Source organism: Pinus tabuliformis, chromosome Q, assembly GCF_031772625.1.
Source record: "Pinus tabuliformis cultivar Carrire ecotype Pingquan chromosome Q, CPIR1, whole genome shotgun sequence".
In the NCBI taxonomy this organism is placed as follows: Eukaryota; Viridiplantae; Streptophyta; class Pinopsida; order Pinales; family Pinaceae; genus Pinus; species Pinus tabuliformis.
The window spans coordinates 29,102,583-29,128,619 of record NC_142296.1 but is presented as its reverse complement, the minus strand read 5'-3'; the positions used below and the strand labels follow the sequence as shown (position 1 = coordinate 29,128,619).

Genomic DNA, 26,037 nt, shown 5'->3' with positions numbered 1-26,037 from the left:
AACTCTACTAGCAGCTGCTGCACCTCTGCCAGTAAATCTGTAGTCACGTCCATTGCACTATTCCCACAAGGCAGCAATGCATAGACCACATCTCCACGCTCCATCTCAACTAAGAACCTAGACATAGAAAACATGTTATTATTATTGGCCACCGGGGTAGGATTGGTTCCTTCCCGTCGAGGTGCCAACACTATCTTCTTCCCTTAGATGCTAAGGGAATAAGTATTCTTCCGTCCATCATGCACAACATTACGATCATACTGCCAAGGCCTGCCTAACAATATATGACAAGCATCCATAGACACTACATCGCACCAAGCATTATCAAAATATTTTCTACTGACCGAAAAAGACACTAAGCATCGCCTATCTACTTTTACCTCACTGCCCTTATTTAGCCATGACAACTTGTACAACTTGGGATGGCGATCTGTCTTCAACTGCAGTTTTTGGACAGCCTCTTCAGACACCACGTTCTCACAACTGCCACTGTTAATGATCATCTTGCAGACTTTATCTGCAACTGTGCAGGTTGTGTGAAAAATATTGGTCCTCAACCAATCGTCCCCTGAATCATCCTTGGGAGTCAGTAGACTCTTACGAATGACTAGAGTCTCATGTCCATCTCCATACAGTACATAACCCTCGTCATCATCATCATCAAACATAGGCTCTCCAATCTCCTTAGTTTAATCTACCATGCCATCCCCAATCAGGAGATTTTTACCCTTCTGACTGGCAGGCTTCCTGCAATTAGTCGCTATATGTCCCTATTCACCACATCTAAAACATTTAATACTAGGGTTAGAATTACCCTGCGGTCTCACTTCTCTTCTAATCACTAGCCTCCTATTTTGTTGTTTCTCCATAGCAAGTGCATGTTGATACGCTTCAGAAATGGTCCACAGTGAGTGAAGGCTGATGGCATCCTGCAGGGGCTGATGTAAACCCCCCAAATACCATGCCACCATCTACTCTTCCGTCTCAGATAAATCATTCTGAGCTATCAATTGATAGAACTCCTCAGTGTAATAATCAAATGATCTCGGGCCCTGCCTCAACGAATGAAGTCGTTGGAATAAGGATTGGATGTAGCCGAGAGGAAGGAAGTGACCCTTCAGCTTCTTCTTCATCTTCTCCCAATCAGTAATCTTGGCCTTGCCCTGCGTTTCCCGTGAATGTCTCAACTTCTCCCACCACGTAGATGCTCTGCCTTTCCCGTGAACGTCTCAACTGCTCCCACCATGCAAATGCTCTTCCTTTGAGTTTGATGGTGACCAGTTTCACTTTTACACGATTTGGGACTTCTTTATAATAAAAAATACGTTCAACCTCATTCAACCAATCAATAAATCCATCAGCCTGTAACGTACCAGAAAACTCAGGCATATTCACTCTGAAACCGAGGTCTCCATGACAATTCTCCCAACCACGATGCTCCTAGAATAGGGCATGATTATGATACGGGTTCACGAAACTGGAGTCAGAATCGGAATCGTGATCCTTCATCTCACGATTAGCGAATTCCTGCGCCGCTAGACGTTGGGTTAACTCTACAACTTGTCTCTGCAAATCCTCAATCATCACATCCTGAATGCTACGATCATAGTGCGAGACTTCCTCATTCAAAACCTGCCCACGACGACCGCGACCATGACCACCAGCCATTGAAACTGATGAACTCGCACCCCAGGAAGATGCTGAAGCTCTGATACAAACTGACGTCGTACAGAATAGAGATTATTCTGCAGGCTAGTTTCTACCAACAATTTATAGGAAAGAAACAAGAGAATGACCAAAATACAGAGAAAACGTCTCTGATATCAATGAGAATTATCAATTATCCCCGCATTGTCCAAACCCTAGCCCACAAGCTGGGCTATATAGCTAAAATTCGTCCAAAAGGGAATTTTACCATAATTGGAAAAATCCCAATAATCACACCAAAAATTAAATACACGCAAAAAGAAATAGTCTGCCAAAAATCTAGCCCAAATCGGGTCAAAATCACTTCCTATACGATAAACGAAAAATTACCATAAAAGGAAAAGGAAAACTAAAATTAAGGATTCAGAAATGAAAGCGGCAAAATTTGAGGTCGAAAACGACACTCACTGAGCGTAGCTAGGTGGCCACGATGTGTGCGACGAAAAGAGCTTTCTGGATTGGGGTCATATGCGTGATTCCGATACTTGTAGCCAAAGTTATGGCCAAATTACCGAAGCACACTCAAACTTCCCCAAATTAGGGAAAAATCAACGTTTCCTTCCATCTTTGCACTGATCTGCCAGCTTAAGGTGTCTTAGCGCCATCAACGTGCTATTTGACAGCTCATCATCCTCTGGCTCGGATCCTCCTGCATCACTTATCCTCCAAAGAGATGAACTAGCTCCGTGCAGTGGAGAAGCCAAGGCATGTTACAATACTGTCCAAGCTCTTTCCAAGATAGTCTTATCAGAAGCTTGGTTGACCAAAAGCCTATTCAATCAGTTGTGAGAGACTATTTATAACAAAGGGTGGGGTGGCCCTTGACATTCCCCTTTGTGAGTGTTCAACTACACTCATGACTCTTCACCTACTCTATGACTGTTACATCGACTAACGACACTTGACTTAAACTTGACATGAATCAACATTACAATGCACATGTACCCATGTGAACACAATGGCTTGAGCAAGCCAAACTAGACAACACTCTGACTTAGAGAAGTATAGAAGTCCAACTGCTCAACATCCTCATGTTGATCAACAGTTACATATTGATGCCAAGCTCTGTATTCCCTGACAGTGTCCATGTGTTTTGTGTTGACATTCGTATGAAACCTGACCTTTTCCTCCATAGCATACGAGTACACTACTCGGGCTCATCTATCCAACTCGTCTGAAAGCATGCGCATCAGTGTCTTCAATGTGGTCGGACCAGCAACATACTTGTGCATGATGTCTACACTTATAGGCAAGTTTGGGCTGGGGGTGATGCACATCAACTCGTTGAAGTATGAGTCAAGCTCTAGTCAGACCTGCTTCTTTGTCTTCGCCTGGGTGAGAGTCCCAATTGATGGGATCGCATGCGTGCACACCACAACATCCATACTCTTGAATACTCATGCATGGGAGGCCTGTATGCTAGTGATGAACTGTGGGAGCTCTTCATAATTCCAGATCTGACTCTGGATACGTGCCTTTAGCTTGACTGCATTGACCCTCATCATCTTAGGAAAGTGAAGTGGGGCTCCCTTATACTTCATCATCCATGTTTGCATGTCATCAACAGCAGCATGCACGTTCGTCAAAATGCATGCTCTTCTAGCACATCCTTGCTGCCATCTGTTGAGATGGATGACTTCCTTATGTATGATACCAAACTTGGAGTATAGTGCTCGCATAAATATGTCAAGGGACAATACTTCACCTAGTATTGCCTTCTTCAGTAAAGCTTAGGTGGACATTGTCACCAAGTCTCCTCCTTGCTTGGCCATTTGTAGTTCCTTTGCCATTCGCTCATTCTCAGCTATTAGGAAGTGAACACTTGAGCTAGTGGCTTCGACATACACTTTGGTTTCATTGGCCAAGGCAGCTGGATGTTTGCGCACATTAGTAACGATCACGCGTTCTTCATCTTGCGCAGGAGATGTTTGATCCTCCAGAGTTGACACTCTACGAGTTTGCACAACTCTATGTTGGGATTCGTCAAACGAGATGTTGTACATATTTTCTTCCGGCTAATCACCAAGGGTCTCAGTGCCTCCTTGGTCATCCGAGACTTTCTCATTATCTGGATGCATTGAAGCGGGTGAGTCGACCTCTTTGTGGTGAGGCATGAGGTCGGTGTCCTATTCTAACTCTTGCTGCTCCATGTCTGCATTCAGCTGTTGATGTGCTTGTTCTATCTCATGAGCGAAGTCTTGCCCATACAATGTTTCACCCTGTTTTCCTGATGCCATATGTTAAGGTGAATGAAATACTTGTACTGGTGCTGCTTCATCTATTTGCACATATTGCGCCTCCTGCTGTGTCTATTGTTGTTGCGCTTCCCTCTCTTGTTTGTGCAACTCTTGTTCCTTTCAGAGTTGCTCCCTCAACTCATGCAAGTCCTTCTTTGCTTCTTCCATTCTCTTCTTATCCTTCTACCTTCGTGTGATTCACTTGTCGCGTTGCTACCTCTTTGCCTCTATAGCCATAGCTTCTTTCTCTACAAGTGGATCTGCTCAAAACTTGCAACTTTGCTCCTCCTCCATGCGATCGACAATCTTCCTCTTCCCTTTGTCATGCACTGGTATGCTTCACTTTGCTGCCACTGCTGCTACTGTTGCTACTAGTGCTCTCCGTGATGTTGCTTCATGCTGCTTCGTTAACCACTTCAGAGTGAAGCCGACCGGTTCATTGAGTCTGTAGAAACTGTAGAAATATCTCCATGGGTCCTCCTCGGCCCAATGAAATGCCTTGTGGATCCAGTTGAACTAAACTCTCGTGCAATGATCTTTCACAATGCAATGTGGGTCATACGGATTGTAGGTTCGGAGGTCGAATGGGTACTTCTTCATCAGTTCTGCCTCAACATCTGCTTGCTTGATACTCCGAATCTAACGTAACCCAATCCGCAATGGAAGAGTGGGCCAAGGTGCCTTCCTCTTCCGATGTAGTCTAACTATCAATTCTATCGAGATGTGATATGCTACTTCCTACATGACAAGTATGTCCAAGGAAAACTTTGGCAGAACATACGAAGGCTTCTCCGCACTGAACATTCAGATGAAAGTGCTGGACGGTGAGGCATACCAATATGCAATGCCTATCAATGCCTCCATTGCTTCCTATGATATGTTGGGTGGATCCTGTTCGAATATCATCTTGTTCACAGGGGTCACAAAATGATTGAATAGTCGTGTGATTACTCCTTTGAAGCTGCATTCAGACAAAAACTTGAAATATGTGTTCACAGTAGTCTCTATCGATGACCATGCACACTCCAAGCCCGGGAACTCCTGTCAGGCACAGACTGCATCTAGGATGTAGGCGGACATGTAAATCTCTGCATGCATATCTCCGAGTGATTGTCGAGCCTTTGTTACTTGATCCTTTAGCTGATGAGCCAATAGGCCAGACTAGTTACATGGTTTTCCTTCTCTAGCTAATTGGTCCAGTGCAACTACCCAACTCTGTGGGAAGGTTTCCGTGCTTGCTTGGCCATACAATTGACAAGAAAATATGATCAAGTATTGGTATGCCTTCGTCAACATCTTTGTCTTTTAGATCTGGTTGGGTGTCAAACTGAATCGAGATGGCTCCTTTACCCAATTCTTCAGAATGTCTCTGGAGTTAGCACTACTGTTGGGTAAGCTGAAAGGAGTATCCATGATAGTCATGGGCTCCAACATATGATACATCTCATCATAATACCGTTACCAGAAGGTTGCAATCTTCGTCCCACTGAAATTGCTCAAGGTCATCATCTTGGGATCAGTGTGAGAGATGATACAGTGTATCATGTCCATGCATGGGAACACGAGATATCTGCATGCAACCCCGTACGAGTCATACTTGTGAATGTTCATGTACACTTCACGATCTTCGAGGTGTTCCCCAAAAGTGCCTGCAAATGTTTCATTGACCTCTTACCACTTCAGTTTGATGTCCTTGTCTAGATACAACTTTGTATCTTCGTAGATCAGCAGGCTAGAGGACACTTTCTCAACTGCTGCTCTAGTTGCATTCACATCAATGTCTTGAGATCCTGTTCTCTTGGAAGTCATTGAGACAGATGAACACCTGAAATATCTGGAGACAAGCAACATGCATGGAAATAAACCTGTCAGTGAAAACAAAGCAACTTTGAGGAATGACACATCACATACCTGGGAAACTGATGGGCAATATTGCGCAATTTCTTTTGGGAGGCTGGGTGACTGGCTACTAGAACTGTGCAAAAGGTAGTCTAGGCTATCTAGGAGGTAGGATTGGCTACTCAATCTGCACAATGCACAATCCAGACTTGCTACTAGCTGCTGGGATTGTGCAATGTGCAATTCCAGCTGGGAGTGACTGTAGGCTCAGGCGCTGCATTGCGCAATTTTCTGGGCTAGCAGTCACTGCCCCTTAGAAATGTGCAAAATAGTCCTATATGGTAGTGCTGGGTAGAAATGTACATTTCTGGAGAGGAAGGTGGAGCCTTCCTTCCCCAGATTGTGTAATGCAGTCTTAGTGAAGGCAGAGTTCGGGCCAAGGTTGGCCCGACTCGTCGACGAGAAACTGAAAGAAAATAAGACAATGAATGCATGGAAACACTGAGTGAAAGCATAAGTGATTGACAGTGCATGCAAAACATGAATGGAAGATTCATCAAATAGGTCAAAATGCATGTGGGTGAAATGGTTCGCTAGTTCGGCGAACGTTCATGCAAAACAGTTTCATGCATGCGACAATAGTGAGATAGCAACGAAAATTGAAACAGAGCTAGGACAAGCTAGTATACATGTAAACGACAACAAGTGTTCAAATAAATCAAGCAAACAACACTCACACAAGCAAATACACAAAAGGCGACAGAAATGCTGAAAAAGACAAGTTCAGGCCACTTACCCGTGAATAGATGAGCCAGATGTGTCAAAGAGTCCTAGATGTGTTGTGGGATGTGAGATATCAAATATCGATATGAAAGAATGAGCTATGATGTGTCAAATGAATATGTTTGGGCTCATGACGCACATACCACAAATCTAGGAAAAAGCGACACTTGGAGGGAAGTTTCTAAAACAACTTTGCACGTAACCCCCGGCTACTAAAAATAGGTCCCTAAATCATGGGATGCCTTTTGCATGTTTCCTTTTGCTATTCTAGGAAGAGAAAGTCATGCATGTATGCAAGTCAAGTTTCCTTGGTCCCGGGTAGAACTGGTCAACTAGACTACTCATGCATGTAGCTACTCAACTGATTGAGAAAAATGTAGATTTCTAGCTAGGAGCTAGGCTGACTACCCAGGAGGTTTGTGCAATTTCTGGGTAGAGAACTGATTGCTACCCAAATTTACGCAAATTATGGGTTGAGCAGCCCTACTGGGGAAATTTGCGCAATTCCTGCTGGGAGTGTTGGCTAGCAGAATTGTGCAATTCTAGAGCTCAGTAGGTTGCCAGATAGAATTGGGAAATTTTTGGAGGGAAGGTTGGTTTCCCTCCAGAAATGCGCAATTTTGCTTGGGGAAGCGGCTCAATGTGTGGCTAGACCAAGTTCGAGTGAAAAACCTGTGAAGGAAATGCATCAAGCTATGATCGACACACTGCCTTTGTGCATGAAAAACACTGAAGCTTGTGTACTTGACGAAGCAAGACAAGGTGCTATGAGAGGTTGGTAGGGAGGCTCCAAAATGGGCTAAGGAAAAATTTTGGAGGGTGGTTGTAGCCGCTACAACAGGGCCTACATCCCTTTTATTACCTAGTATTTTCTATATTTTATTTAGGAAAAAATATCTTATTTTTCCTTTAAATCATACATTTCTCTCCCATTGTTATTTTCTCTTTATTTTCACCCAACTTAGCATTTCTCTCCAGGTAAGTTCTAATATTTACATATCATAATATTTCTCTCCCATTGTGCTATTATGGAATTAACAATTTTCTCCTAGGATTTTTAGGAGAAGATTTGGGAAGGTCCACCATGTGGACTTGACCACTTAAAAATATTTCTAGAATAACAAGAAATCTCTATCACTGATGTGCTCTTCCCATAGATTCTTAAAAGAAAAAAAAATCATAATATAAAATTTAATTACATAATCAATTAATTCAAATCTTGACCTCTAGAGCCATTAAGTTCAAGCAATAAATAGGCATGGAAGAAGCCAAGCTAATTAAAAAACAAGACCATTATCTTAAAAGGAAAATCAAAGAAGCCATTGAAATAGAAAAAAGGAAAAACAACTTAAATCAAGACGATGGTTTAAAACTTAGCAATTCATGGAAACCATTACTGGAAATCATTAAAAACCAATAATTTCTCCCATCTTTTAGTTCCTTAATAATTAATTTCATAACTCATTTAGTTCCAATAAATCAATCTCAAATTTGAATTCTTTCTCTCTTAATCAATATATATAATAATATTATAATACTTTATTCCAAATTTATGAAACAATCCTAAAGGAAATTCATTTAAAAACAATACTAAATAATGAAGCTAATAAAAATTTACTTACTGTATACACATTAAGAATCAAAATTATATAACCTCATATGAAATCCATTTAAATAAAATTAAAAGATTGTAATGAAGAATCAACATATTAAATGAGTCAAATTAAAAAATTAAATTAAGAATCAACATATTAAATAAACCAAATAAAAAATAGAACATTAAAAAAAAAATCATATTTCAAAGCAACACTAATATCTAGTCAAACCCTGGAGTCTAGATGGTCCAAGAGATGGCGCCGCTAGGGTTTGATCCAGGAACCCTAGGCCTAGGGTCTAGCTGAAGCAGATGGCGCAGAGAGGACAGAGAGAGTACAGGCTACGGGCTAGCTGGCATCTCCATCAAGGACGGCAAAGGCAGGTTTCGGCAGTTAGTGACAGCTGGGAGCAGGTTGGAAAGTGGTCTCTACGACAGCGACAAACGGAGTTTTCCCTGCCCTGCAGCTGCTCTTTCGGTTTCCTGAACACGACGGTTTGGTCACGGTTTCAATCTCGTGAAGGTCTTCAAACTTGGTGGTATTACCCTGAAACGGCACCCGGTGGCGGTTTTGGACAGTTTCCTCTTCGGGCTTCGAGCGTAGGTCGGTTACAGTTTTTTACGGAGCGTTTTTAACCATGGTAAATTCAAATGACGCGGTTGCACTGGACCCGGCTCCTGAAGATATTCTCACTGTTTGGGGCAAGGAAGTCACGGAGAAGAGTATTAATGAAATTATTGGGCAACCGAACAGTTTCCCTGGTGTGTTTTTTCCGGCAGGTGTCTCGTGGCGGCATAACCCGGTGAAGGGGCTTCTGGAAGAGAGCTTGGAACTCTCAAGCAGCTATGGGGGTGGAGGAAGACTCACGGAGCCTTTAAGCCCTCACCATTACCTCGGCATACAGAAGGAGAAGGTCGGCACCTCCCCCGTTGGTAAGTCCTCCTCTCCGTCAAAAATTTTTGTTTCATCGGGCGGTCTCGAGGATATAATCAACTCGCCCCAACTTCATGGAGTATGGAGATCGGTGGGTGGCGTTCAGAGTGTGGGGAAAGTTGGGGGAGAACAGCCCTCCCTGGAGAATGTAAAAAGAAATCTGATTTCGAAGGACCGTCTGCCGGGTCTTCTTGAAAGGGATGAGGGTAATGCGAGTCAGTTCCATTCTATGCATGAGGGGGTCTTCTCAAACCATAAGCAGTGCGAAAATTCTTTGCATGAGGGACACTCGGCCCTAGGAGAAGCGGGCAGTCCTGTGGAGGGTCTGGTTGATTCCTCACTGGCCAATGAATTCCAAAACCCTAAGGACAAGGGGAAAACCTTAGGGCAGGAGGAAGGCGATCTACCTTCGCCTACTGTCGGAAAGAGCCCGGAGCCGGCAACCGAGAAAATAGAGGATAAGAGAAAGAAGGCGAAAGCGTGGAAAAGGAAGCGGGTTTCAAATCTGGTTTTGGGCATGGATGTCCAGGTCGAAGAAGCTTTGGAGGTTGCCGAGTGCACTCTTGTGGGCAGAGCAAGAGGGAGGTACGTATCTGGAAAATTCCTAAGACAATGGGCTGAGAGCCAATGGTTGGAGACCCCAGCAAAGTCTTTCAGAACGGATACGCTGCTTAAAGGATGGTTCAGGGTGAAATTCGATTCTAAGGAAGCCATGGAATGGGTGGAAGCTCGGAATTGGGCGTTCGGGAGCAGACCGGTCTTTTTCAAGCGCTGGACCCCCATGTTTGATGCAGCAAAGGAGAAAGTTGATGAAATTCCTGTTTGGGTTCGGGCCCCAAATCTCCCGCCACATTTATGGGTGGACTCAGTCTTCAAATCGATAGGGAATCATTTGGGTACTTTTCTGGATGTGGATAGATCCTATCTCCATACTTTTGAAAGAGGAGTTGCAAGGATCCTGGTTAGACTCAATCCCTCCGAAGGACTAGTGGAATCTTTTCCTCTGCAATACAAGGAGTATGTCTATGAACAATTACTGGATTATGAACTCTTTCCTTTCAGATGTCATGTTTGCCATGAATACGGGCATTTAGCGAGGGACTGCCCTTTGGGGAAAAGAAGAAGGGGATTTCATCAGAAGGAGGAGGAATGGGAGGACTTGCTGGGATCACCCAAATCCCAAAAGAAAAATGAGGAAGTCCCTGAGGAGAATCTCCAGTTCGAAGTTCCCTCCTCACAAGGGGAAGAGGATGTGCAGCAGAAGGAGGAGTGCCTCAACCATCGACCGGATGATCAATCAGGTCGGGAGACCCCTGCGGCTGAGAAGGCTGGTCCTTTGGAGGATCCAGCTCCCGGTATGCAGCCCCCTTCTTTTTTGTCCCCTGTTAATTCTGTTTCGTGCAATGATGATTATGTGGCAACCTCTTTTAAGTTACAAAACTCAGAAGATCTCTCACATAACATAGAGTGTCTGTCGGAAGCCATCCCGTCCTTAAATCTGAACAGTGAGGTGTTTCCAAAGAATAATATGGGAAAGGGTTGTCCTTCTGTCTCTCGTACCTATAACCTAAGGTCCCTCCATAAGCCCTCTCCTCTCACCAATGATTTTCAGGAATCTGTGGGTGGTCTAAGTCCTGAGTCTTCTAGGGGTCCTTCAAAGAAAGGTAGAGGTAGAAAATCTTTGTTATCAAAGACTCAAGTCAAGGCAAAGTTTGATGTGGCTGATGGGAAGCAAATGACGATTCCTGGGGTGCTTAGAGCAGGGAAAACCCCTGAGGCGGTTCTTAAATGATCTGTATGTCCTGGAATTGTAGGGGTTTAGCTAGTAAGCCCAAAAAACTAGCACTGAAAGACCTCATTTCTCGTCATCATCCGGATGTTGTTTTTCTTCAGGAAACCTTGGGTAAGGGAATCGATGTTGAATCTTCTATGTGTTCCCTCTTACCGGGTTGGTCCTTTACTGCTCTCGACGCTGCTGGTCATTCTGGAGGCCTTGCTATAGGTTTCAAAACCGGGAGGTTAAAGATCCAAAGCATTTGGGGCTCGGATCATGTTTTGGGTTTGGAGGCTCTATCGTCTGAGTTTGACCAGCCACTGCTGCTTATTAACATCTATGGTCCTTGCCAGGGTAGAGTTTCTTTTTGGAATAATTTTTTGGCAAAAGAGATCCTAAGGAACAAAAATTTGGTGATTGGGGGGGATTTAAATTTCTCTTTGGGACTGGCGGAAGCTTGGGGACCATCCGTGAGGGAAGATCCATTATCAGATTTCTTCTCAAAGGCCCTTCAGAGTGCAAAGCTGATTGATGTAAATATTATAAAGACAAAGCCGACTTGGAGGAACAGAAGAACGGGCGAAGACAGAGTAGCTAAGAGGTTGGATCGTTTCCTCATCAATGAAACGATGGCGACTTTTATCCCATTGTTCCGTCAATGGGTGGGTGAGGGGGGAAACTCGGATCACTTTCCAATCTACCTCGAACTCACTAAGCCCCCTGCAAAGCCGGCTTCCCCTTTCAAATTTAATGCCTCCTGGCTTCAGGAGGAGTCTTACCAACAACTGTTCAAAAGCACCTGGAGACATTTGGGGCCGAATTCTCAGGTCAGCAAAGGAGGTCATTTTATGGAAAATCTGAAGAGACTTAAGAGAGCAACCATTGATTGGGCTGCTGAGAGAAGAAGGAAACAGAATGAGGAGCTGGTAAAGATTGAGGAGGCTATTGGGGTTCTTGAAGACCCTGATTCAGATGCCTATGCGTCCCAGGAAACAAAAGAGAAAATTCTGTCTTTAGAAAAAGGTAAAGCAAAGATTTTGTTGGAGAAAGAAGAGGAGTGGAGGCTGAAAAGTAGGGCCATTTGGCTAAAAGCAGGGGATGAAAATACAAAGTTTTTTCATAATTATGCAAGAGGGCGAAAAATAGCAAACACCATTTGGAAGATGAGAGACCCAGATGGAAGGGAAGTGTCCTCTTTTGAAGCAATTTCTTCTTTAGGGAAGAATCATTTTCAAGCCCTCTTTTCAAATCCAGGGGGGATCTCCTTGGCGGAAATTATTAGAACAGCTCAAGCATTTCCAAGGATGGTGGATGAAGAAGATGCAGAGCTTCTCTTTAGGGAAGTGGACAAGGAGGAAGTCGAGCGTATTATAAAGACAATGCCTAAGGATAAAAGCCCGGGACCGGATGGCTGGACGATAGAACTTTTCACTCATTTTTTTGATATTATTGGTGATGAGCTTACCGAGGTGGTGGAGGAGTCTAGAATGAAAGGAGAAATCTTCAGCTCTTTCAATTCCACCTTCATAGCACTTATTCCAAAAAATGAGAACCCCTCCTCTTTTGAAGACTTCAGGCCTATCTCCCTCTACAATACTATTTATAAGATTATTGCAAAGATCATTGCAGTACGCCTGAAGCCCTATCTATCTGAGTATATCTCAAGTGAACAGTTCGGGTTCCTGGATGGTCGGCAAATTCACGAAGCAATTGGAGTTGCACAGGAAACCATCCACAGTATCAGACAAGCAAAGAAGAAAGGGGCTGTTCTAAAAATTGACCTGTCCAAGGCCTATGACAGGATTGACTGGTCGTATTTAAGATTACTTCTGACCCACCTGGGGTTCAAAGTAGAGTTTATAAATTGGATTATGGGGTGTATTTCAAAAGTCAATTTTGCGGTCCTGATAAATGGGGCGGCCTCCCAGTTTTTCAAAAGCCAGCGAGGTCTGAGACAAGGGTGCCCGCTGTCTCCTCTGCTCTTTCTCCTGGCTACAGAGGGGTTGAGCAGACTGATCTTAAAAGCAAAACAGGCGGGCTTGTTTACAGGTTTGGAGGTTGCTGTAAATTTATTCATTTCTCACCTATTGTTTGTTGATGATATTTTGTTATTCTTAAATGGGAACCTAGATGAGGTAAAAGTTCTTAAAGATATTATTGACCTATTTCTGAAAGCCACGGGACTTCAAGTTAATCACAGAAAATCTCATTACATTTTGGAGGGCTTCAATAGACATGAGGTAAGTGCAATTACTTCCATCATGCCATTTGAAACCTGTCCGATGGATGAGCCTTTCAAATACCTGGGGTTTTGGCTGAAACCATCATCTTATCACAAACAAGATTGGTTCTGGTTAGTGACTAAGATTGAACAGAGGATTTCGCATTGGAGCTATAAGTGGCTCTCTCGAGCCGGCAGACTGACTTTGGTCAATTCAGTCCTTCAAGCCATCCCTGTGTTCTGGGCAGCTCTGACATGGATTCCCAGAGGAATTATTCATAAAATCAGGCAGATTTGTAGAATATTTTTGTGGTCAGGCTCAAAGGAAAATGCTGTGCTCCCCTGGGTCGCCTGGGACAAGATTGCTAGACCGAAGGAGTGGGGAGGATGGGGAGTAAAACAGCTGGTGGATTTCTGCCAATCCTTGGCGGCAAAATCAGGTTGGCGAATTGTTGTAGCTGAAAACCTCTGGACCAGGGTTGTTAAAAGGAAATATATTGATCCAACCCCATTGGAAGACTGGATAAGAAGCCCAAACAAAAAAGGGAGAAATTGCTCGGTCATTTGGAAGGCAACAGTGGACGCCTTTAAAATCATTGAACAAGGATTAGCTTGGCAGGTGGGGAATGGTGAATGTGTGCGAATTGGAAAGGACCCTTGGGTGGGGTGTAATGAATTATTTGCTCTTTCTCCTGGGTTGCTGGAACACCTAGCCTCTAAAGGAATCAATCAGCTTTCTCAGATTGCAAACCCGGGATTATCTTCAATTTGGGGACAGGGATGGAAATCAGCTGAAGACTTGGATCTGGATTTTCGTTGGCAAGAAGAATGGAATGCTTTCATCCAAGAACTTAAACGATCGAATGTCAGATTAAAGGATGTTCATGATTCACTGGTCTGGGCTCATGCAGAAACAGGTCGTTACTCTCCAAAGGCCGGATATGGTTTTTTGATGAGTAGAAAAGGGTGGGAACCCCCGGTTTGGTGGGCAAAGCCCCTCTTCAAATTAAAATGTCCTAAAAAAGCCAGATTATTTCTTTGGTGTGCGCTAAAAAATAAAATTCCCACTTGGGACATTCTACAAGCCCGTTTCCAATTGGGGCCAAGCAGATGTCCCCTTTGTAAGGAAGCCTCAGAATCGATTCACCATCTTTTTGTCAGGTGTCCTTTCTCCAGGGCAGTTTGGGAGGAGATTTTCAAACTTCTGAAATTCTCAGGGAGATGGGAAGGGGATACTTTATCTGCTGCTTGGGATTACTGGTGGGATCACTACCCCGATAAAAATTTGAGAAATCTTCCGCCCATTGTTTGTTGGGGTATTTGGATCTCCCGAAATGGATGCATTTTCAACGAGAAGCTCTCCCCTGCACATGTTATTGCTCTTCAAGCATCAGCTATTTATGCTAGTCTCCCTGAACCTGAGGCCTCTACTTCTTCAAACAGGCGGGCAGATTTTAATATCAGAGAGGGCATCCCCTATGCTTTTTTTGACGGAGCTGCCCAAAATAATGTCACTGGGGCCGGAATCATTATACATCTCTCTCCTTCACATTCCTTAAAAGCCTCTGTTGGACTTGGGTCGGGAACAAACAATTTCGCAGAATTATCTGCCTTAAAACTTGTCCTGTGCTGGCTCATCCATAGAAACATCCTCACTGTTCAGATTTTTGGCGACTCGGCAAATGTGATTCATTGGGTCAATGAGAAATTTATATGCAGAAATTATATGCTGTTCCCCCTGCTGGAAGAAGTAAAAAGTTTAAAGTCTCATTTCAATAACTTCTCCATTGCTCATATCTACAGGGAAAATAATGAAGAAGCCGACCGGTATTCTAAAACAGGTCTGCAGCAAGTTCTGGGAGTTTGGAGGATAACGGAGCAATCTCAGGACCTGATCCGTGTGTCGGATCACCCACCTTTTCCTTAGTCTTTTTGTATTCCATACATCTTTGTGATGTTTCGTTTATAGATGATACTGTGTTTTGGACCGACTGTTTGGTTCAAAGTTTCGGCTTTAAGTTTTTTTTTAAAACTCATAGTTTTTTTGTATTGGGCTGTTTTCCCGTAAAAAAGGAGGCCCAAGATCTCTAGTGGACGTTTCTGAACTTCTATTTTTGATATGGCCGTTTCAGGCTGAAATCTAGGAGGACTCAAAAAGTCCTTTGGTCAAGAAAGACATGGACAACTATGATAACTCAACAGAGATAAATTTCTCTGTGGACCTTGCAAACAGAGGCTGAATGTTAACGCATTCCTTTTTGTAGCTTTTTTATTACTTCATTAATAGAAAAGCGTGGTATTTTTTCCTTGGAAAAAAAATATCTAGTCAAACCCTAATCTTAGATTAATAATATAGGATTACAAGTTAAATATAATAATAAAAATTCTTAATCAAAATTTATAAAAACAAGTAATTCATTTAACTTTCCAAAATAATAATAATATAATAAATTAAATTATCATAATTCATAAAATAATTGAAGCTTAAAGATTTACATAATATATAGATTCTAATAATTAAAATAATTTAAAATTATATAGTTTTATAAGAAATCCATTAAAATAATATTATAATATTGTAATTAAGAATCAATACATTAAAGAAGTTAAAATTAAAATTTAAAATTAAATAAATTAAATAAATCAAATGAATAAGTAAAACATTAACAAAATTTCATTTCTCAAAGAAAAATAACCAATCAGACCCTAATTTCATAGTAAAATCAATTAATTCGAATAATGGAATCTCCACTTTTAATTAAATCAACTAATACACAATTAAATAAATATAAATTATCATTTTTATCCAAATATCAAATTAACCTGGCTGACTAAATCTTTACTTATTGATCCTTTCCAGTAGCTATATACATACATAAGTTTATCTCTACAATAAATCATTAATCTCCTCTTAAACAATTAGTGTATCCCCTAAAGATAGACTCTCTTGGAAGTCCGAAACGTCGGGTTAATTAAACTCTATAAACAGGTTATTCCTCTCTTATTTAAAAATTCTCCCCACCTATATGGATTCATTATTTAAAAATAATCATAATAGTTTAAAAATAATCATGTCTTTTAAAAGCAAAGCATAGGGGTATCATAATGATCTTTGGTGTGAAGCTATAGATGAAGACATCAACTATTTGCTTCCTAATGGCCATTCAAATTTTAGTGGTGATTTTTTTTTTTTTAATGCCATTGTATGGACTACTTAATATCATCTTCCTCTCCATGTGTTTATGAGTTTGATGTTGGATTAGGGAAGTCTTCTTTTCATTCTTCCTCTAAACCCATTCAACCTTTTCATGTATGGCTTGCTTCTCCTAGCAATATACTATCTAATGGAATTTCTTCCCATAGAATGAGCATGTCTTTGAGTTCCAATAAATGATAGAGCTATGTCCTTTCCTCTTACAATAGTGAAAAACAAGAGAAGTCTTGCTAGATGCAGACTTCTTGCTTTTTGCCTTATTGTTCTAGATAATATTCTTACTCTTTGTCTTCTTATTCTAGCTAATTTTATTTCCACTTGTTATAACTGTTGGTGCAAGCTAATCCTTTACAATCTTCTCACCACTAACCTTCTGCAATCGACCATATGAAAGCTAAGGTGGTAATGGGTTATGACCTTCATGCACTATTCTCTTTCTTCTAATGAGTAGGAAAACTCCACCATGTCATTTGCATTCACAAACATGATCTTGGATTTTGTGGGGTTTCCTCTCTATCGTTGAAGCCTAGGTGTTCATGTTTGACCCTTTAATAGGGCTTAGGATGCCTTGCCTTCTCTTATGTAGCTCTGGTCTATCATAACACATTTTGATTAACACTTTCAATCCAATTCCTCCACTATTCTTTTCAAGTCCAACAATATACAATTGAGAAAAGCCTAATAAAGGTGAGCTTACCATAATTGTCTTGCTCATAATACCGACCTTATAGTGGCATTGGAAGGTGGCTTTCCTTTTTTCTTTTTTGAATAATTTCTTGTAGCTTTTCCAATGTTTATTCCTTCTCTACCAATTATCAATGTAGTTGAGCCATCATTCGAGTGATATTTCCCTCCTACAATATATCCATCTAGATAACCCTTTTCCCTAATTTCACTTTTCATTTTACTCTTGTCCCAATCTTCCATGATGTTTGTAAGGAAGTACTAACAATCATCAAATCACTTCTTTAATAATGGTGACAATTTGATAGAGGTATAAAGTTTCTTCTACGTATATACTATCCTATGGTCATACATTTTGACCTTCTCTTACAAGTGTTCACTATATTCTTGAAGCTAAACATTGATGGCACCTTAAGTCTTTGATCCATGATCTTTCCTTTGGTGATGTTAAACAAAATTGCTTAAGAAGTATGAAAATGCCATAAATTCAATATTCAAGAAGAAGAAACACAAAATGAATACATTATATACAATTTCATGAGCCCTGGTATTGCAACAAGAATGTTGCAACTGGCAAGGCTACCAAATTTAATTATCAATCCAGAATTCGTACAAACTTAAGAGGGGCCGACACTGTATGTGTAGCAACACCTTCCTCTTCCTAGTTTGACTCCCTTTCATGCAAGTGGAAAAAAGGAAATGAACCAAATTCAAATGAGCAAATATCTATGTAAGACACCAATCCTAAGTTTCAAAAGGAAATAGCAATAAGCAAATCTATTCTACTTTTGTTGGAAAGTAAATGACATAAAAGAAATCTAGAGTAATTGTAGAAATAAACAAGAAGCAAGTAATGAAGAATATAAATGGCGACTTAACGAAGAATTGGATCAATAAAAGTGGTATTAGAGAATTCACAGGCTATAAATATACTTCTACCATGAATTTGGAGTGAATCCGTGCAAGGAAAGACCTCGAAAACAAATTTCTACAAGAAATTCTCTATTGCTACAAGATTCTGCTAGCTAGTCTGTCCTCTAAGTTATCTCACCGAATGGCAAAGAAAATCAAATTCAAATGATATGGGGTAATTTTTTTTATTAATTAGGATGTCCCAGGAACCCAATCCAAGTGGAAACAATTTGAAATACCCTTGTTAACATGTGATAAAAAATAGCATAAATTTACTACTTCTTTGTTATAGAATTGTTGGGAATGACTGCCTATCTACTCTATTAACCAAAGAAAAGTTCCCAATAGGTATATAAATAAAATTTATTCATATTTTTGGTCTTATGATCATTATGGATTTCTTAGGGGTGTTCAACAATGTTGTGGAGCAAATCAAAATTCATTTTGAGGCTTTTTCCATAGTGTTACAGGATTAGGACAAAGTGCTAAAGGATTGTCTTGTTTGCTATAGGATCAGATCCAAGAGAAATATACGGGATTGGAAGGTGTTCTGAGGGCAATAAATAGTGTGATAAGGTAGGGGATGGGTCTATGAAGCCCTTTCTAATCCTAGTGCTCCTCAAGAGCCCATGTTGCATAAGGAAAGATGAACATGGTCGCCTCTAACAAATCTGAAAAAAGTGATCTCTATAAATAGTCTGATTGAAGATGTTTCTTGGGTAAGGAAGGAAAGTGATGGTGATGGAATGAGAAGTGTAAATGGTAATTCACAACCCTATGAACCCATACCCTGACCTAATGATAAGATATATTTGTTTTTTGATGCTTGAAAAGACTGCCAAACAAATGATTTAATTACAGAAAACAAAGGTGAAAAATGAAACTAATTCAAGATCTAACTATTGCAATAGGAAATTACCTATTTTTTTGGCTCGACAAAAAATATATACAACCACACTTCCCACAAGAAAGGTGACTTATAGACCTACACAAGCAACTTTCTCATAAACAAATTCAGTTAGAAAGGAAAGGATATACTACTAGCTAGATATAGGAAAGAAAATGCATGAATAAAATACACAAAGGAGAGAGACTAGAGACTTTGGGTCGAGCCCTAACCCAAGAGGAATCAGTGCTATAAATATGGATCAAACCAAAAATAAGATGGCTTTTATTCACTCTCAAAATAGTTCATACATAACAACATACTAGGTAAAGAAGCTTGCTACTCCTCAAAGTCTATTCTCCACTATTTCGAACTTGCGATTGGGCTACTAAGGCCCTTTATTTATATAAAAATACTTGAGGGGAAACATCCTTGAATAGGGGGACTTATTCCCTCTAAAACTTTTATAAAAGTGGATTTGGTCCCCAACAAGAGGAATCTTTATTAAACACTGAAATTTGGCTTCTCCTGTAGTAGGGAACACATCCCTAGGTTTTCTCAATCAATGGAGCTCCAATTTTTTTCAATAATTTAATAATACCCCATTCATTTATTATCTATCCTATATCAGAGAGAAAGTCCCTAGATTATATCATCTTCCAAATCTTTAAAATCAGCCTAATATTCTCACAATATTCTACAAAAATAAATATTATTAGGCGCATAATATGAAATTATCTCTAAACCTTCATGATGAACATATTAAAGCTAAAATTTTTTTATTAAGTGCATACAAAGAGATTTAATATAGCCTTTATGGGCCTAATAAAGGTTATATGGGACTTAATTTGTATATAATTTGGAGGCCCATCATAATGAACCAAGAGTTGTTAACGAAGTTCACCGACAAGGTGTGAGCTACGTCTTCGTCCCAACTTTAAAGTGGAGAGGCCTCTATATTATCTTAGCAAACAAATGGAAAGTAAATGGAAAACCACATGGTGGTACCTCACTTCTGGGAGTGACCTAGAATTTTGTTGCTCAGATCACAATTCTGACTACACCAATGGATTCCTTGTGAAATTTCATGAAAAATGAGTATAAACTTGACCAGGTTCTGTAACTTTCACCTTTGGGTCCCCTAGGGAATCTTGAATATGCCACAACAGTCAAAATATTCTAGGAATATTCTTGTAAAATTTTTCCTGGAATATGTCTTAGGAATCTTTCTCGAAAATCATGCCCACCTGGGGGTTGGTCCGTTATCAGCCCCTGTGTTGAGACTTGATACGCCCGACCCCTATTATCTCTTCTCCATGGACTATGATTAGTTGAATTGGTAGGGGTTTATATAATTTTGGGCTAGCATACCTACCAACATCCAGGTCATTGGCTCATTGGTTGGCATGTGATATGTGGGTATGTTCATTCGCGAGGGTCCCAGGTTCAAACCCAAATACCCCAACCACTTTTGTTTGATGTGTGTTGGTTATAACATACGTCACCTCCACCAAATTTAACTGGCTCTGCCAGATTTGGCCATGTTCCACCAATCCAACTGTCGCCATGTGACATTCATCGATGGTTGGACGAGGTGCATTTTACTTCCAGTTGGGTGCCACATGGCCTCATTTGATTGGGCCATGTGTTCCCATACTATATACATGTTCAATCCTCATTGTCCCACCATGTTATCCTCCTAGCAAGTTGCCAGATGGAGCATCCGATGGGTGACACATGGAACTCCTTAGGTGTGCCATGTGGCATGTCCTAGTGGTGCCAATGTGGCACTGTTAGTGCCAATTTTTTTATTGTTTGCCAAAAACTTCAAATGAGCATAACTTTTTCATATAAAATTGGATTAAGGTGTTGTTCATGATGTTGGAATCGTCTCAACATGATCTATGAGTTTGTGCCAATTTTATTGAGATTTGAGGACTTCAAATTTTGGGCCTTTTAGATCCTCCTATATTATTCCCTCACTTTCTCCTTTTCAATCCAACATGCCTTGCTAGGATCCATTCCTTTGAAACTCACTCGATGGTACTCCACATCTTCTTGTCATGAAGTCTTGGTTCTTCTGTCTAGGATGATCTATTTGGAAAACTTTTCCAAGTATTCTAGAGAAAATTCATCGACTAATGGAACCTTACCACTCTCCATTAGTCCCTGATCATGGGTGGTTCATAAAGTTTCAAGTTCTTATCATTGACTACAAAATACATCTATATATATGTTGGAAGATCAAGGCGATAAACATTTGTTCCAATATTTTCTAAGATAGTGAATGGACCATATCTGATTTGTTTCAACTTCTTTCCTTCTCCCTTCAACTTGTCCTTGTTGATGTGAAACCATACTCTGTATCCAACCTAGACTTGCTGATAAACTTTGTGCTTGTCATGTTGGGTCTTATACTGTGCCTAACTCTTCTCCAAATGTTCTTGCATTGCTTGATGAATCATCTAGATTGATTGAATTAACTTGTGAGCTATGTATTCATCACTTCTTTCATTAGAATCCTCATCTTTCCCATATACAAAATCTAAGGGAGCTTTCAACGTATACCAAAACGATGTCTCAAATGGGGAACTTTGAGTTGAAGAATTCAAATCCCTATTGTATGCATGTTGAACATAATGTATTTTTTCATCCCACAACTTAGGATGCTTGTTGCAATACCCTTGGAAAAAATGAACCACTGTTTGTTGAAAATATTTGTCCGTCCGTCGATTTGTGGATGGAATGTCATACTCCTCTTTAATTTGGTGTCTATCATCTTCCACAATCTTGTCCAAAAATCTCCAAGGAATCGAGATTCTTGATTTGAAACAATGGATGTGGGTAGTGTTAGTGTCAGTCTTTGCAGCCTTCCTCCAGTGATCAAATATGTTCTTACAAAGTGATTTGAAGGTGTCAAGGTCAAATTTTGTCATTTCAGTGAGTCTTCAAGAAAAATTTGGTCACTAGGCATTAGGTCTAGGGTTTGCTTTTACTCCTGTCAAATTTGTCCAAATGTCGGTCCTTGTCACCGTTCAGCTGAGTGTACCATCATTCAGAGGGTTGTCATCATCATGTCAGGGTCCAATGGGTCATTTTACACCTTGCTCATGCTTCAGTTGCGCCTAGGTAAGGTTCATTTCCCTCTCCTAGAGTTTTGAAGGCAATTTCTCTTGGATGGTCAAATCATCAGCAAAAATTGTATCCTGATGTTCATACACCTTCCCCTATCCTTAATTTACCTTATTAAACACTTCCCATCACTGAGATCCCCCAAATTCCTCATTTTTGCACAAACCCTAGTTTCTTGCTACAACTTGGCAATTTTCTAGGCAAGACCTATGTTTTGCCCTTTTGGACCCCTTCCCCTCACTCAATCTTTGAAATTCCAATTTCCCCTGCTTCCTAACATACCTCCCCACCTAGCAAAATTTCCTCAAGAATTTAGGAGTCCCCTATCCCCTTCATTTCACTTCATTTCGACAAATCCCTTGTTCCACACATCGGGATAGGTTTCACGCAAATGATGTTTATGAGAAATAAAAGATGAATTTTTGAAAATTGAGAGAGGTTTTTGTCCCCAACAGACCAAGGAAGAAAAACCTCCTTCAATTTTTACACAGGTGTCATGGTTTTAGAGAAATGTCAAAAATACAATCGCCTCGGGAGAATTGATGCACCTTTGAAGTGACCTTGGGAAAATAAAGTTTTCTCCTATATTGGTTGGCCAAATGACTTGCTTGATGAGTCAAAGGATAACTAGACACAAATGTATTTCCAATGAGCTATTATGAGCTCAATTTGGAGTTGAGGAAGACCTTCAAAAGTTGACTGCAACAGCACTCTGCCTTTAGGCAGCCTCATTTGGCACATTTTGACCAGTCTTGGGAGATTTGCTTTTTGACAGGTCAAATGAACTCCAAATTGAAAAATTACGATTAAGTGGGAAAGTAGACTCAAAGAATTTTCCAACGCGCTATCCTGCGCTCAATTTGGACACCGGGAAGGCCTCCAAAAGTCTCCTGCAAAAAGCACTACGCACAGGCTCTATGCGTCGCGCCTTCCCTATGCGCTGCGCCAGTGTATTTTTGGATTGAGAAATGCAGCCCAATGCGCCGCACCTTCCCTATGCACCGTGCCAGTTTCCCAATGAACTGCGCCACCAAAAACTTCAAAAACGTGCTCCAAATCGCTCAAAATGCATTTGTCTTCACTTGTACAAGTAAGATGAGCTTCCATCATTGCTTTTCATCCAAGGTTAGTGCTCGTGGTTGTCTTATGGTGTTTTTATCATCAAACCCTACCAAAGAAAATAGTATCAGGGTTTTGTGTTAATTACTTGGCTGCCAAGTTATCCCCTCACCTCAATCACTTCCTACTCCATTTTCCCTTGATTTTCCTATCCCTAAGACACATCATTCCATATTATTCCTATTTCCCCATCTCATTTGTAAAATTCCCAAAACCTCAAGTTTTTCAAACAGTAAAGTAACTGTCCATTGTTCCTATATTTGTCAAAATTCCAAAGGCAAAACATCACTTGACAAGACCCCACTGTCCACACTGCCCTATTTCCCACAGTCCCTCCCACATTTGGCAATTGCACCAAATTCTCATTCTTCATCTCATTAAAAGCCAAACAGACTTTGAAACACCATGAAGGTAGACACCGATACATTATATAACCAAGACAATGACTTTACAACTGAAACTGCATGCACCAGGAGAACACTGAAACATCGCAAAACGAATGATAGACTCCGAATCTTGGCCGAAGCCTCTTTAGCTCAGCATGGCATTTTATGAAGAAGCTCCAGCCAAAATTTCAAGAAATTTGGGACATTTTTTGCATTTTGACAAATTTTGGCACTAAAAAACAGGGTTTTTCTCCCTATGCGCCGCGCCACGTGGCGTGCACTTTTGCTAGGGAGCTCCAAATCACAAAAAGTTTACATTTCTAGATTTTTCATGAAAAATCATGGTTGCTGGTGCATGGTCAAGAAATTTGGGCAAGTTTTGAGTCCCCAGGAGGTCAAAAACACTCAAAAAATGACCTCTCTACCCCTATTTTGACACACAGGAAGCAGTCTTGGAAGATTGTAGTTTTGGAGGGGAAAATGACATCCAAATTGAAAAATTCCACTTGGGTTGGAAAGTAGACAGGCAAGGATTTCCAATGAGCTATCTTGGGCTCAATTTGGACTTCAGGAAGTTCCTCAAACTCAGCCTCAAAGTGGCGCGACACATAGAGGATTCGGCGTGGCACATAGAGGATTTTTGCTCAATTTTTCACCTTCTAGCTTAGAAATTCGGCCAGTTTGACTAGTTTTGCTTTTTGATGTGATTTTTGATCTATCTTGATGTAATTGGATAAACATGATGTAATTTTGGCACTCATTTACTTGTTCTACAGGATTCATTCACTAAAAAGTGAAAATTTAATGAATGAATCAGTTTCCTACCTTATAGAGGCAAGTTGTTTTGATTGCCTAGATTTTAGTGCTTTGTTTAGAATTGGTTGAAACAGCTCCTAGAATGATGAGCTCGACACCTAGAGGCAAGGGAATGGGTTGGGCTAGTCTATATCATGTAATTCCTAAGTCATTTTCAGGGTTGGACACTTGGGATTGCTTTGGCATATCATTGTACATTCTATCTCTGCATTTTTGGCTAAGGAAATACTAGGGTTTTGCAGCACTGTTTGGGATCCATGTGGTTTTATGTTTTGATGGTGTTCTTCTCTAAGTAATTGTAATTTCATTAGTGCTATGTGTATCATTTTCCTGTCTCTTCTTCTGAATTTGAACAAATGAGTGATTAAGGTAGAATCCATTAACTGCTATGCTCTGCCTTTGAATTTGTTTAAATTTCCATGTTTTCATCTATTTAAGGAGAATTCTTGAGACTCTCTTGCTCTCCTTAGCTCCTCACCAGTCTGATCTATCCATGCACTCACTTTAAAGCATCAAAACGATTGCCTTCCTTGCCCCAATTAGAACTCTGCAGAAACTGTGCCTCATCCCCAGACCCAAATTTGCCTTTCCCTGTTTCCAACACAAAACCCCCAAAAACTCTAAACAAACCCTTGTACTTTATACCTAGCCTAAAATTAGCTTTTATTTCAGTCATCTCGAGCCCCATTTCTTGTCTTTTGCCGAGATCGACCCGGAGAGAGCCCTCTCCTGTCCTCGTAGGGCTAGCTATGAGGTTGAGCGTGGTTTGATGTGGACCTAGAACCTTGTCTTTTCAGCCTGAGACAAATCTAGGCTCTAACATAGTGGTGATCGTACTGGGGAGAAAATGGTTTGCTTGTTGATGTCATTGGTTTTATAAGCTACAGACGAAGCCTGAAGTTATGCCAGGAAGCCTTCGAAATGCTTTTTCTTTGCATTAGCGCAAGTAGATAAATGCTGCTTCAGTCAATCTCCGGTCTAGCTTGTAAACGTGACATCTAACTTGTTAATTTCCCCAGTACATGTATCAAGTTCAGATCTGATGGTTGACGGTGGAAAATGATCAGACATAATAGGCTAAAATCATTCACCTGGCGACTTCATTCACTGAAAAATCCAGAGATCAATGCTTCATGGTGACTTCACTGCAGGAAAATTAGTAGCTTTTAGATTTTCAAGATGGATCGGGTTGCAAGAAGATACACTCCCATGAGCAGAGATCACATCCTAGGTTTTCCAAATAAAATGCCCAAGGTAGATTGGTCAAAGAATTTTCCTATGTTCAGAAATGTGGAAGGTAATGACGCTGCTCTTCATCTAGTGAAATTTCACATTCATGTGCATAAATTAAAGATCAATTTTCCTGAAGACTGTTTGATGAAAATGTTTATGGCTACTCTGGAAGACGAAGCCCGATCTTGATATGAAAGTTTGCCACTTGCTTCTATTTATTGTTTAAAATGTTTTCATGCAATATTCTTTGAAAGGTATAAAGAATCATATCCATCCTTGGCTTTAGTTCAAGACTGTTGTAGCCATGTTCATAGTTTTATTGAAAATCTTGAGAAAGTTTATGAAGATGATAATTTCATGGATGATGAGATCATGGAAGCCCTGTATGAAAATCCATTTCAGCAGCATAAAGATGATCATGAAAATTTGCAGCAGGATCAAGATCTTAGTACGGCGGAAGATGAAGGAATTTTGCATCTTGACAGTCAACAGGAATTACATGAAATGGATCAGTAGTATGAGGAAAATTTGTACACTCCTTCACTTGAAATTAATGAAGACAATCA

General features: G+C 40.6%; 1 protein-coding gene and 1 pseudogene across 1 annotated transcript; one reads left to right on the top strand and one right to left on the bottom strand.

Annotated features, from left to right (window-relative positions):
* Positions 1–203: 203 nt before the first annotated feature.
* LOC149218112 (uncharacterized) lies at positions 204–668 on the bottom strand. Its single transcript, XM_089386483.1, has one exon. The coding sequence runs from the start codon at positions 666–668 to the stop codon at positions 204–206; it is 465 nt and encodes a 154-aa protein (XP_089242609.1).
* Positions 669–11,497: 10,829 nt separating this feature from the next.
* The window catches only part of LOC149218111 (uncharacterized), a 36,105-nt pseudogene continuing 21,565 nt past the window's right edge, over positions 11,498–26,037 (top strand).

Coding starts and splice junctions, on each gene's coding strand:
- LOC149218112 (XM_089386483.1), bottom strand. CDS start 668: ATGTTTGATGATGATGATGACGAGGGTTATGTACTGTATGGAGATGGA.